Below are 12,565 nucleotides of genomic sequence, written 5' to 3'. Positions count from 1 at the left end.
TGTATATATATATATATATATATATATATATGTTTTCACAAAAAAGTGTTTTTGAAAGGTTATGCAGTTTTAAGTTTTAAACAGGCTCCTATTTTAGTATTAAATATGTTTAGAGTCATCGTAAGATCCAAGTTATTAGAGTGGCATAGCCAGAAGCGTGATATTATGATAGTAAGGGTGTTACAAGGGGGATCAGAGAGGAACGCGTGGCCGTAAACGGCTCGTCAATCAGAGCTACGGATTGAAAGGTATGTAGGATTGAAGGTGGTAATAAATAGTATTTACTATTTAGGGCAAGTTCTCTCCACTTTCTTCTCTTTGTCCGTGGCTCTCTAAAAAAAAGGGAGAATGAGTGCTGAAATCACTAAGTTATGATCTTATATATGTGTGGGCTTGGGCCCAACATGGGCCCGTTTTGAGTTTTTCCCGTTTGGCCACACTTAAGGCCAAAATCTTTAAGATAAGTACTTGAGTTTGTGTTTTAAATTAAATTCTCTTTGGTAATTCTCCAAATTATAAATATTAAATTCATAATCGTTTTGTTTATAGTTAATTTATAAATTAATTATTCAGTATTTATCGGGATTTTACACTCAGCAACACTAATTTTTCACACAAATGTCACAATTTTTCAGAGACCGAACCAGAAAAGGAGAGGGATGAACGAAGAGAATCAGCAACAACAAGAATTAAAAACTAACAGAGAATGAAAAAGAAAAATCAGCAACAAGTAACAACAAAAATCATCACCAGATACTCAGAAAATTATCTGAAGAGAGGCTGAAGAACAGAGCTTGAGGGAGCACGAATGAGGGGTGACCATTGTGATGAGAAGAGGACGACTCAGACCACCACGAGTGCCTGTGCCTGCTCGCGTTACTGCCACAAGTGCCTGTGCCCGCTCGAGTTGTTGCTGCCTGCGTCTTTTTCTGTCCGCGTCGCTACTGTCTGCGTGTCTGCCCTCCGACGTCGTTGTCGCATGCGTTTCATTGCAAGTATAGTTTCTAAACCAACAAAGAATCCTCTCATACAAAAATTTGGTTGTCACAAGTAACATGTCACAAGTAACAAACCCCTAAAAATAATAACCGAAGTATTTAAACCTCGGGTCGTCTCTCAAAGAAATTGCAGGGAAGTGTTCTTGCTATTGGTTATGAGTTCTATATCTTTGGGGTTTTGGAATAAGAGACAAGGAAAATAAATGCAAAAGAAGTAAACTAATAGCTAAGAAAGCTCTTGGCAAGGTATGAGAACTAGAAGTCCTATCCTCATTATCTTCCTCAATTGTGACATCAATTGTCTATTGCTCCCATTTAGTCAACCTCTAGCTATGAAGGAAAGTCAAGTGGATAAATCAACTTGATTCCTCAAGTCCTAGTCAACTCTTGAGGAAAGACTAGAGTTAGTGAAATTCAAATCAACTAGCAACTTTCAATTATCAATCAACAAAGGAGTTCGATAACTCAAGAATCTCCAATTACTCAACCAAAGCCAAGAGGAGAAAATTCTATTCTAACATCCTTCCAAGTATTTTATCAAACACTTGGAAGGCACAAAAAGAAAGTAAAATCAAATTGCAAGAAATATAAATCTACAACTACTAATTGCAAGGAATTAACAACAATAGATCAAATCAAGAATAAAGAAAATCAAAATATGAATTGTATTAAAAGAAAATAGAAGAAACAATAGTGCATCAACATAAAAGTAAAGAATTACAAGAATTGAAATGCTAAACTAAGAAAGAGAAGGTAGAAGAACAAGGAATTGAAGAGGAAAAGTAAATCAAAGCATGAATTAAACCTAGATCTAAGAAATCATAATCTAGATCTAACCAAATTCTAGAGAGAAGAGAGAGCTTCTCTCTCTAAAAACCAACTCTCAACTAAACTATGACTTCTCTAAACTAGAACTAAAACTCCAAAAACTCCTTGATCTCCTTTTGATTTCTGCATATAATAGGCATAGAATTGAGTTGGATTTGGGTTTAGGCAGCCCAGAAATCGCCCCCAGCGTTTTCACTTTAATGAGGTCACGTGCGAGCATCGACGCGTATGCATGGGTTATGCGTATGCGCTGCTTGGCAATTCGCTATCCACGCGTACGCGTCATGTACGCGTACGCGTCGCCGTGCGACTTCACATTCCACGCGTGCGCGTCTGCTGCGCGTGCGCGTCGATGAGTGCATCCCAAATCCTTGATTTTCCATGATTTCTCCACTTGCATGCTTTTCTCTTCACTCCTTTGATCTATTCCTAACCTTTTCAATCCTGAAATCACTAGCACACACATCAAGGCATCTAGTGGAATCAAAGGTGAATTAAAATTAACCAATTAAGGGCCTAAAAAGCATGTTTTCACACTTAAGCACAAATTAAGGAGAATTTATAAAATCATGCTATTTCATTGAATAAATGTTGGAATAATGGATGAAATCCACCTAAATTAAGCACAAAATGTACCACAAAATAGTGGTGCATCAGTCTCTTCTCGTTCGGATGGCTATCGCCAGTGTGTATTTTCGCCAGCGTCGTTGCCGCATGCATTTTTGCTCTTCCATGTTGCTGCCGCCAACGTCTCTGTCTCTCTTCTCTCTTTTTGTTGCAGTGAATGGGGAAGATGAGGGATTGGGATAAATTAGGGAAGAAAGGTATTTTTCTCTAAAAGGACAATTTTAAAACCAAATTAAACCTTAGAGATAATTTTATATGAAAAAAAAATTGGAAACAAATAAGATTTTTGACCTATATCTTCGGGATCAAAATCGTACTTAACCCTAATTAATTAATAACGAGAAAAATGTTTAAATTTTTTTTGGTGAACTCATGATATGATGTTGTAAAAAATTATATTTTAAATCACCGTCAAAAATTTTATTTGGATTTGACAATTTCATTGGGCGAAAAAAAATTTAATTAGGATTATTTAATAGATATTTTTTAAAAAAAAATCACATGTAAAGATTATTGGTATTAAATTTGATTTAATTGTGTAGATATTATTATTATTATTATTATTATTATTATTATTATTATTATTATTATTATTATTATTATTATTATTTATTTTATTATTTTTATTGTTATTGTTATTAGTATTATTATTTGTGATGACTTACCTTAAGACTTTATATATATAATTTAAATGCTTTGATTTTTTATTATTTTATTTTATATATTAGATAATTATTTTCCAAATTGGTAATTAGGTGATTAGTACGAATTTAATTTCACACGATATATGCATTTTCTGGTGTTTACAGAGACTATGAAATTATGATAATATTTGAAAATTTAATCAAAATTAAAGTTATACTTTTTCAATATTTAGTAATATTTTTTTTATTTTAAAAATAAAAACTAAAAATGTAATAAAATTAAAAGATGTTTTAAAATAGTTAATGAGTTATAGCTCAAATGGCATAATCCCTCTATACTCATCTAAAGAGATTGTGGGTTCGAGTCTTTCTATCTTCGTAAAAAAAAATATATATTATAAAATAATAAAAAAATTTAACTTAAGTTTAACTATATTTTAAATTGCTATTAAAGTCTCTTTTATATATATATATATATATTTCTCAACCTTTTTCCGGTGTGTGCTCTCTCTTTCTCTAGTCTTGTATGTCTTGTGTCCCTTGCAGCCTTTCAGTCCTTGTCTTCTTCTTCTTCTTCTTCTTCTTCAACCATTCCAATACTTTCTGTCCCTGTTTCGCCACACAAACACACCCGTTCACTTTCTCATATACCCTTATCCCATTTTTTTCTAACTCAGTAGGAAATTGATGCAATTTACCTCAGCTTCTTCCAAAACTTAAACTTTAGGAACTTTACTCGAATGGGGTTGAATGCAATTGTCACCTAATCTAGTTTCTCACCTCCTTAACCCCCATTTTATTCGTGTGTTTTTGTCTTTTTGCGCATATTATAAATTTATAAATATATTTTATATATGGACATAAGGACATTTCTTGTTGAACACAAAGCCCAAAGTTCTAGAATTTGAGGCATTGCATATATTTTTCTTTCCAGCGTCTGAGAAAAAAAGGAGAAACATTGTTGTTTTTCTTTCTTTTATTTTTCTTCTGGGTCAGAAAAATGTCAACATTGCAGATGTCCCATGTTATTGATTTAGAGCAAGGAAATCATGAAGATGATGCTGTTGTTGGAGGTGTTGGGAGTGATGATGATGATGGTAGCGTGTATTTATCTGATGCAGAAGAGGGCGGTTCAAGCCACTCTCATTTCTATTCAACACATGGTGATGGTGGCTCAGCATTTGATGATTGCAGCTTCTCATGTGTCTCTGATCTTGAAGCTGCTGCTGTTGTTCATGATTCTGGGAGGGCTTCTTTTGCTTCTGATTTCTCTGTGGAGCTGGGAAATGCAGCTGGGGTTCCTGAAATCAAAGTGCATTTGGATAATAATATTATTAATAATAATAATAATAATAATCACAAAGTGGAGAGGGATTGTAGAATTTGTCACATGGGTTTGGAGAGTGATAGTTCTGAGTCTGGTGTTCCAATTGAATTGGGTTGTGCTTGTAAAGATGATCTTGCTGCTGCTCACAAAATATGTGCTGAGACATGGTTCAAGATTAAGGGGAATTTGTGAGTATAAAATCCCATTTTACTTCACTCTTTTTAACTGCAAAATTTGGTTTTTTATGTTTTTGTAATGCTAAATTTGATTGATTCTGTGGATGTTTTGGACACCCTCTTATTTATGATTCCTGGAATTGAGAATTGGATTGTTTGGTACTGCTCTATATGTATACTTGTTCTATGTCTTGGTGTTGAGTCTGACAAATATTCTCAATTACTTACAGCTATGGTTTCCTTCTTGAAGGGGATTTTATTTTTCCAAAAGAAATCATAGAGGATTAGGGTTGTGGATTGTTTAACTTGAGTGATGAGTGTAAAGCTGAAGATGATGATGACAAAAGTGCTTGGAAACATATATTTTATAGTGTTTTAAAGACACAAATTGGTAACATGCTATGTCTCTCTATGATTTCTTCAACAAAGGGAAAGTTGTTCAGAAGAAGATTAAGATATTTTAAAGAATGTGATGAAAAAGAGAAATGGCATACGTAAAAGCATAACTCTGTCCCACACTCATTAAGCTGACATGTCTAAAGCACCACTGGAATTTTTTTCTTGTCCCTTTTCTGAAATTTAGGAAGCTTCATATTCTTTCTTATTGTTTTTAATCTCTTTCAAAGTGGAGAATTGACCCTTGTGCCTTGTGGCCTCATATTCCTGTATCTAAATATCTTAGTTTGATGCTTGTTGATTAGTGATGTGCCACCTTAGAATATTTTAATCAATAAACCACTGGTCCTAATTATCTGATCATTTAAGATGGTTGATAATGATCAACTTTTTGTATTGCATAATTGTTGTGACTTGTGAGCACTACTACATTATCAGTAAAAATTGACAAGATCCTTGTTCCAATCTTATGAAGTAAAATATTCCATGTTGTTTTACTTGCAGATAATATATTAATATGACAGTTGAAAACCCTTTTCTCAGTGCCACATGCCAATCCTTGATTTTAATTGTAGTTCTCGAACTCTAAATCAAAGTTTTTTTGAGTTTTAAGTTTTCTGTACTTTCTATGAATACATGGTAGGGCATACTTTATCTATGGATTGGTGGTTTTCAATGCCTTAATGTCAAATTGGAAAGCAATTTGTGTAAGAAAAGATTTATTGTCATATCTGATTCAGACGCAAATCCATCCAAGTGCGATATTTTTCCATGGCTAATTTAAAATCCATTAATGGAACAGAATATGAATCTATCCCATTTCAGAATCATTTTTAATGGATGTATTTGATGCCTTAATCTGTGGCATATAATTCATGATACTGTCTTCTTTTCCTTGGTTTTGGGGGGTAAAATGCAACATGGTTTGCAAAGAAAGTTGTTAGTTTGTTTGAAAGTAATTTATTCTCTTGTATACAGAAGATGATGCAAGATGAGCTAACTAGTGTTAATAAACTATTTACTATAAGATTGAGAATTATTCTGATTAGTTGTCATATCTTTCTGCCATGAACACTTAGTATAGAAAGTTATGATGATCAACTTTGTTAGATTTTGATCAAGTTCTTTTATTGCAAAGTATGTTGGAGTTTGAGAACTGTAAAACTAACCCTATTCCCTTCTTCTTTTTCCCCTACGTTTTTCCCCAAGAAGACCGACCATACATGAGGTAGTCAAAGAAGATCTACGTGTAAACATTGGTACTATAAACATGATACATACAGAGTTCAATGGCATCATTTGATCTATGTAGCCGACCCACCTAGTGGGATAAGACTTCATTGTTGTTGTTATACATAATTTCCCCGATTTGTTTTCGGAAAAAAGTGACTTTACAACTCAAATCTTCTTTATAATTAAAAAAGCTAAAAGAAGATTTTTTCTACAAAGAAGCTGAAATCAGATATTTTTTGTGATATTCTGATTATCATATTATTAGAAGCAGACACTGAAAAAAAAAAAAGGATTATTAGAAGCAGACCTCTTTGAATTGCATCAGTGTTACTGTATTTTGGTCTGGGTATCAGCAATAATTGCAGTGATAGTAGTGGTTTGCCTTGGTGGACTTTTCATTTCACTTTAAAAATTTGTATGTCTTCTCTAATTTTTTGTGTTTTTGAGTAGGACCTGCGAAATTTGTCATTACGTTGCACGGAATGTTCATGGCACAACTGACCATTCTAGTGACGGGAACAACCCTGCTGCAATAGCTGCACTTTCAACACATGCGACTCCAGCAGAAGCTCGAAGATTTTGGCATGGTCATCGCTTCCTAAACTTTCTTCTTGCTTGTATGGTTTTCGCATTCGTTATATCATGGCTTTTCCATTTCAATGTGCCGTCATCATAGATACCTGAGGCGGTTTTTATTCATAGTTCATTGTAAATTAAAAAAGTTTAGGAAATAATTTAGCAGACAAGAGAAAGATGGAGAAGGGATGAAAAGTTTGTAAGAAAACAAGAAAATTCAACACAAGAATCAATAAGATGACAGTGTATAACATCTTTTCCTCCCATGAAGAATTTTCTGTTGTGAATTCTTCTTAAATTAGTAGTGAGAGCCTTAGAAGGCTTTCTTGTTCCATCTTTTCAGGATCAATTTAATTTTTGGACAAAGTACTAGAATGTATATTCAAATGTACATTATATAAATTTAATTATTGGTTCTGTTTTTGGTACATGGTTATAAATGATATTGGTGAAAGCTACTTTTGTGGTTGTTATAGATTGTTTTCGTGGTTTACTTAAAGTATGCGCTTCCAGGTTAACATCAGGGAACAATGACTGAACTAGTGTCTTTGCGCCTTCAGGCTGCCCTTTTACACAATAACTGAGATTTAAAAAAAAAAATCATAATAAAATAAAATAGTATGATAAATTACCAAAACAATACCTGTAAGTTTATGTAGGTTACAAAATAACTCCAAAAGATATATCTAAGTTATTTGCCAACGCTGGGTGTATTTGATTTGAACTTTAAGTAACATTTAGATAAGTATTTAGAAGGTACATACGAAAAGTCGAAGCAAAATTCAATCACTAAACTTCTTTTTCATGTATTTTTAAGTTTCTTGTGGATCACAAAAAAAAATTACAATAACAATTCACTAGGCGTAAGATTTTTAAATTTTAAAGAACGAAAATATTTTATTCTTCTAATTATACTAGTTTGGATTGATTTTTTTTGAATAAAAAAGTCATTTTTAAAAAAAATAAAGTATTTTTATTCAATTTAAAACTTATTTAGATACGTCTTTTAAAAAAAATACTTTTATTAAAAAAAGTAAATTATTTGCTTTTTCTAAAAGCTAATAATACTTTACTTTAAAAAAAAAACAGAAGTAAAATATATTTTTAATATTTAAAAACTCTTTTTAGAAAGTCTATCCAAATGTAAAATAATTTTTGTCTGTAAAAAAAATATCTCTTTTGAAAAGATAAAAAAAATAAGTAATTTTTTCAAAAGTCAATCTAAATTAACCTTAAGAATATATATATCTTTGTTATGTTTTTTAATTTTTAAAAATTTATTTAAAATTACTATTTTTAGAGTTTTTTTTGTTAGCAATATAAACACTCATTGATTGTAGAAATAGAAATTTTTACTATCACAAAACATAATATTCTTATATTTTTTAACTTTCAAAATTTTGGACAAAGAAAAAATATTAGTCTCCAATTCTTGTGTATATATTTGTATTTTAGGAACAGAATCCAAATACAACCTTATTTTGTCTCTATAGTAGTATTTGGAAGTTGTCTTTGGAGTACAAATACAAAAAAAGTAGTAGACACACTTGTTTAGCAGCTAAGACACACGCACTGACACTATTGATTAGATGTTATTGCTTGAGAAAAATTGTAAAATCCGGTCAAATCGTAATTAATTAAGTAATAAATTAAAAATGGGCTAAAATGATTAGAAAAATTAGCAATCAAAATTTGACAATTTAAATATGATTTTTGGACTCAATGGATTTTTCTAAGTCGAAAAATATAGTTTTTTGGGTGAAAGCGCACACTGGAAATTTGATTAGTAGTACCGGTTGAGATCTGTCCAATATTGTGGCTGAGAAAATAATTTGAGTAAGAAAGATTAAAAAGTTAGAATTTATGATTTAGAAAATAAAAATATCTAAAACGCAGTATAAAATGCTAATCTTAAATATTTTGACCCAAAATTGGACCAACGAGTTTATATACGTGAACGGGGCCTAAATAGGACCCAAGCACAAGGTATATAAGTGTCATTTATGAGCATTGAAGCTCATTTAACCCTAAAATGGAGAGGGAGGGACGGATAGAGAGAAGAGAGAAAGAAAACCTAGTTTCCCAAACTTCAAATCACCATAACTTTCTCTCTGGAGCTCCGATTGACGAGCTGTTTCTGGCCACGCATCGCTCTTTTCAATCTCTTCAATTATATCTAGATATTGTGGTGAGTATTTTGTTCTTCTTTACCCATTTTTGATTTTTCTCTCTAAAAATGCGTTTTGGCTTTGGGTTTGAGAAATTTTGTGATTTTGGTTGTTCATGGATGCTCTAGTATGAGCTATTGATGAGTTTCATTAACTATTTTCATGGGTTAAGGTAAGAATCCTCCAACCCTTGTGATTTATAAGATTTTGTAAACCTTAGAGTAATGTATATGTGAAATTGGTTATGTTAGTGTTGTTGGGTGAATTTGGCACACTTTGAGAACTTGAATTGGGTTATGAAACTATTGGTGAAGCTTGGAGCTAGTGCTTGGTGGAAATTTTGCAAGGAAGGACCAAGTTATTGTGACTACAAGAGGTACGGTTTAAGTTTCACTTAAGTACCGTGTAGTGTGATGAGGATTCTTAGGCAAGATGCCCCTAGGATTAAGTTTGAATTGTGTTTTTGGATGAATTTGATATGTGTAAATGATATATTATGATAATTGATGATTTGGATGAGAATAATGTGATGATGCATAGTTGATGTGTTGTTGTAATTGGTGTTGAGTAGTGAATTATGTAATTATGAGTTATATATGTATTGAATTGATGAATACTAGGCTGGAGGCCGTGTACTTTGGGCCGGAGGCCGAAAAAGATAAGACTGATAAGTGGATGAATGTATGGTGTGAATGATATTTGAAATTGAGTAGAATTTGATAATGATTGTGTGAAAAGTTGGAATAATTTTATAGGATATTGGAAATTGAGGTTTGAGATGTGAAATGATGACAATTGAGTTGAAATAAGTAAATGAAGTAGGTTTGAATTTGGTTGAGTGTAAGAATATAAAATGGGTTAGTTTGTGGTAAAATTGTTGATTGAATTTGGTAGAGGCTTATGAATCCTTGGAAAAATTGGTAAATTCTACTTTTTGGTATAAACATATTTTTGACCAACTTTGGCAAGCCGTAACTTGGCCCTCGGAGTTGGAAAACTTTCAACATTAGATTTTTATGAAAATTCATTTATCGATCATTCCAACGGTTCAAGAATGTTTGAAAAAGAAATTTTGTGGAAAAAGTTACGAGGTTTCAAAAATTGGACTGAAAAACTAATTTCTGCAACATATCAGATTTTCTGTTTTCTGATATGGATGCGTACGCGGCCTTTGACATGCGTACGCAGAATGGTCCAAAATTAGGGTCATACGTACGCGGCACCATGCATGTGTACGCGACTTACTAAATTTTCACTTTATGCGTACGCGGACCTTTGCATGCATACGTGAACTCCCAAATTTTCAACCCATGCGTCCGCACACCACTTGCATGCATACGCACACCTCCCAAAATTTGGAAAAAATATGTTTTTATGGCTTTCAACCATTCTTTTGACCTTCTAAACTTTTATAAACTTCGATATGAGTTTAGATCCGGTGGAATTGAGGATGGACAAGTTAGGGATAAAGCCAAATGAATTGAGTTAGTAAAATTGAGAGAAATGAACAAGATGTTAAGTGATATATGATGATTATGAATGAGATAATTGATGATGAGGGTGAATGGATAATGATGAATGAACTTAATTAAGATTGAATATGAATTGAGATGAGATTGATAATGAGAATAATGCTTATCACAAGATCGATAATGAGGATGATGGTGAAGTGTGACGGGCACTATATGCCAGAATGAATAGGCGAGTTGAGGTGGAGGATTCCCTCTCTCGTGTTGTGATTATGATTAAGGAGGCAATAAGTTTTGTGTTGTGAGGATGGTGGTGTTATCCCGCTCACGTATAGGCAAGTTGAGATTGAGGATTCTCTCGCTTGCTGTTTGATTCTCTCACTACATCATTTGCGTATGTTTGATTTGTTTGGGTTTGCTTAATTATATGAGTTTGCCTAATTGAATATGTTACATGCTTAACTCCTACTTGCTTACTTGCATTAACTGTCTTACTTGTATATTACTTGTTTGCATTGTTTGTGTTTGTACAACTGAGAGGTTCCTCATGCTGGTGTTGGTTGACGCTGAGGGCTATCTTTGTTGAAACGAGATGATGAAATGATTGATTAATAATGATGAATATTAAATAAGATAAATTGAGCTCCCTGGGTAGACGCGGTGCAGTGATTTCACTTGCTCCAGGTGAAGATACGGGATGGCTGATATGGAATTACTGAGTCAAATTAGTTAGTGCTGGTTCTATTCTAATTTTGAAATTGGAAAGTTGAAAAGTTGGAAAAGATGATAAATTGAATTAGACTTAGTATCTTCTAGGAGAGTTGCCTAAGTTATGGATTAGTGAGAACCTAGGATGGACAATTGATGAAAGGAAGATTAGGATGTTTAATGAGTTCTTATTATAGTGCTTGTATTTATTTGACACTTTTACCATGCTGGAAACCCATGGGTTGGGATTCTCATTTTATATATATTCTCTGTTTTTCAGATGCAGGTCCAAGTGCTCAGCAATGAGTTATGGTTTATTTGCAAGATAGCGAAGATCATTGGACTCTATTTTACTTTTGATAGAATCTCTTAGAACTTATTTTGAAAACCTTTTATTATGTATTTATTTCCTTTTGAAAACTTGCCTATAGAGGCTTTGATGTATATTTTGGGAGAGATAGGAAAATTACTGTTGTCAACTGATTTTATTACTATATCCTAGTCGGCCTAAACTTCACAGGTTGTGACTAATGGCTATTATATTCATGTCTATATACATATATGTACCTTGTCTTTATTCTATTCTTCCTTATTATTATACCTTATCTTGATTCGCTGTCCGAATATATTTTATCTTCTCTTTTTCGATACGAGAATGTTTTCGATCACGATTTTATTCTACTCCTTTTTAGGCTTCTCGTTTAATATCTCTTTTCAATTATATCTATATATATGTATTCTATTATGCCTCGAGAGTCGTACCACCTTATTATCATTGACTTATGACTCAATGACGAAGGAAAAATGTCGGTAAAGATTTCACAAAAATTATCACGTTGCAAGTATAGTCTAAACTGACAATTAAACCTCAATCAAGATTTAATTTGTTTGTGACAATACAAACCCAATAAAAATAAACCGAAGTATTTAAACCTCGGATCGTCTCTCAAGGAATTGCAGGGAAGTGTTTTTACTATTGGTTATGGAAAAGTATCTTTTTGGATTTTGTAATAAGAGACAAGTGATGTAAATAACAAGGAAATAAAATAATAACTAAGAAAAGTCCTAGCAAGGGTTGAGAATCGGAATTCCGATCCTCGTTATCAATGTCAATTGTGATGGTAATTGCCTTTTGCTTTCACTTAGTTAACCTCTAACATTGAAGGAAAGTCAAGTGAGTAAAGTTAACTTAAGTTCACAAGTCCTAATCAAAGACTAGATTTAGTGAAGTTTAAGCCAACTAGCAAGTCTCAATCACCAATCAATAAAAGACCTTTGATAATTCAAGAGTCTCCAATTAATCAATCCAAGCTAAGAATATAAAAATCTAATTTAAAATCCTCCCAAGCATTTTATCAAACACTTGGAAGGTACAAAATAAAAACACAGAAAATTAACAAGGCATAGCAAAATCT

At 32.6% G+C, this 12,565-nt stretch overlaps 1 protein-coding gene across 1 annotated transcript; it reads left to right on the top strand.

Annotated features, from left to right (window-relative positions):
• The first annotated feature begins 3,535 nt into the window (after window positions 1–3,535).
• On the top strand, window positions 3,536–7,233 carry LOC112743475 (uncharacterized). Its single transcript, XM_025792688.2, has 2 exons — window positions 3,536–4,612; window positions 6,680–7,233. Exons 1-2 carry the CDS (start codon window positions 4,098–4,100, stop codon window positions 6,903–6,905), a joined length of 741 nt encoding a protein of 246 aa, XP_025648473.1. The 5' UTR covers window positions 3,536–4,097; the 3' UTR covers window positions 6,906–7,233.
• Window positions 7,234–12,565: the final 5,332 nt, after the last annotated feature.

The sequence above is a fragment of the Arachis hypogaea genome, chromosome 14 (genome assembly GCF_003086295.3).
Source record: "Arachis hypogaea cultivar Tifrunner chromosome 14, arahy.Tifrunner.gnm2.J5K5, whole genome shotgun sequence".
Taxonomy (NCBI): domain Eukaryota; kingdom Viridiplantae; phylum Streptophyta; class Magnoliopsida; order Fabales; family Fabaceae; genus Arachis; species Arachis hypogaea.
This window is presented reverse-complemented; position numbering and strand designations above follow the sequence as displayed.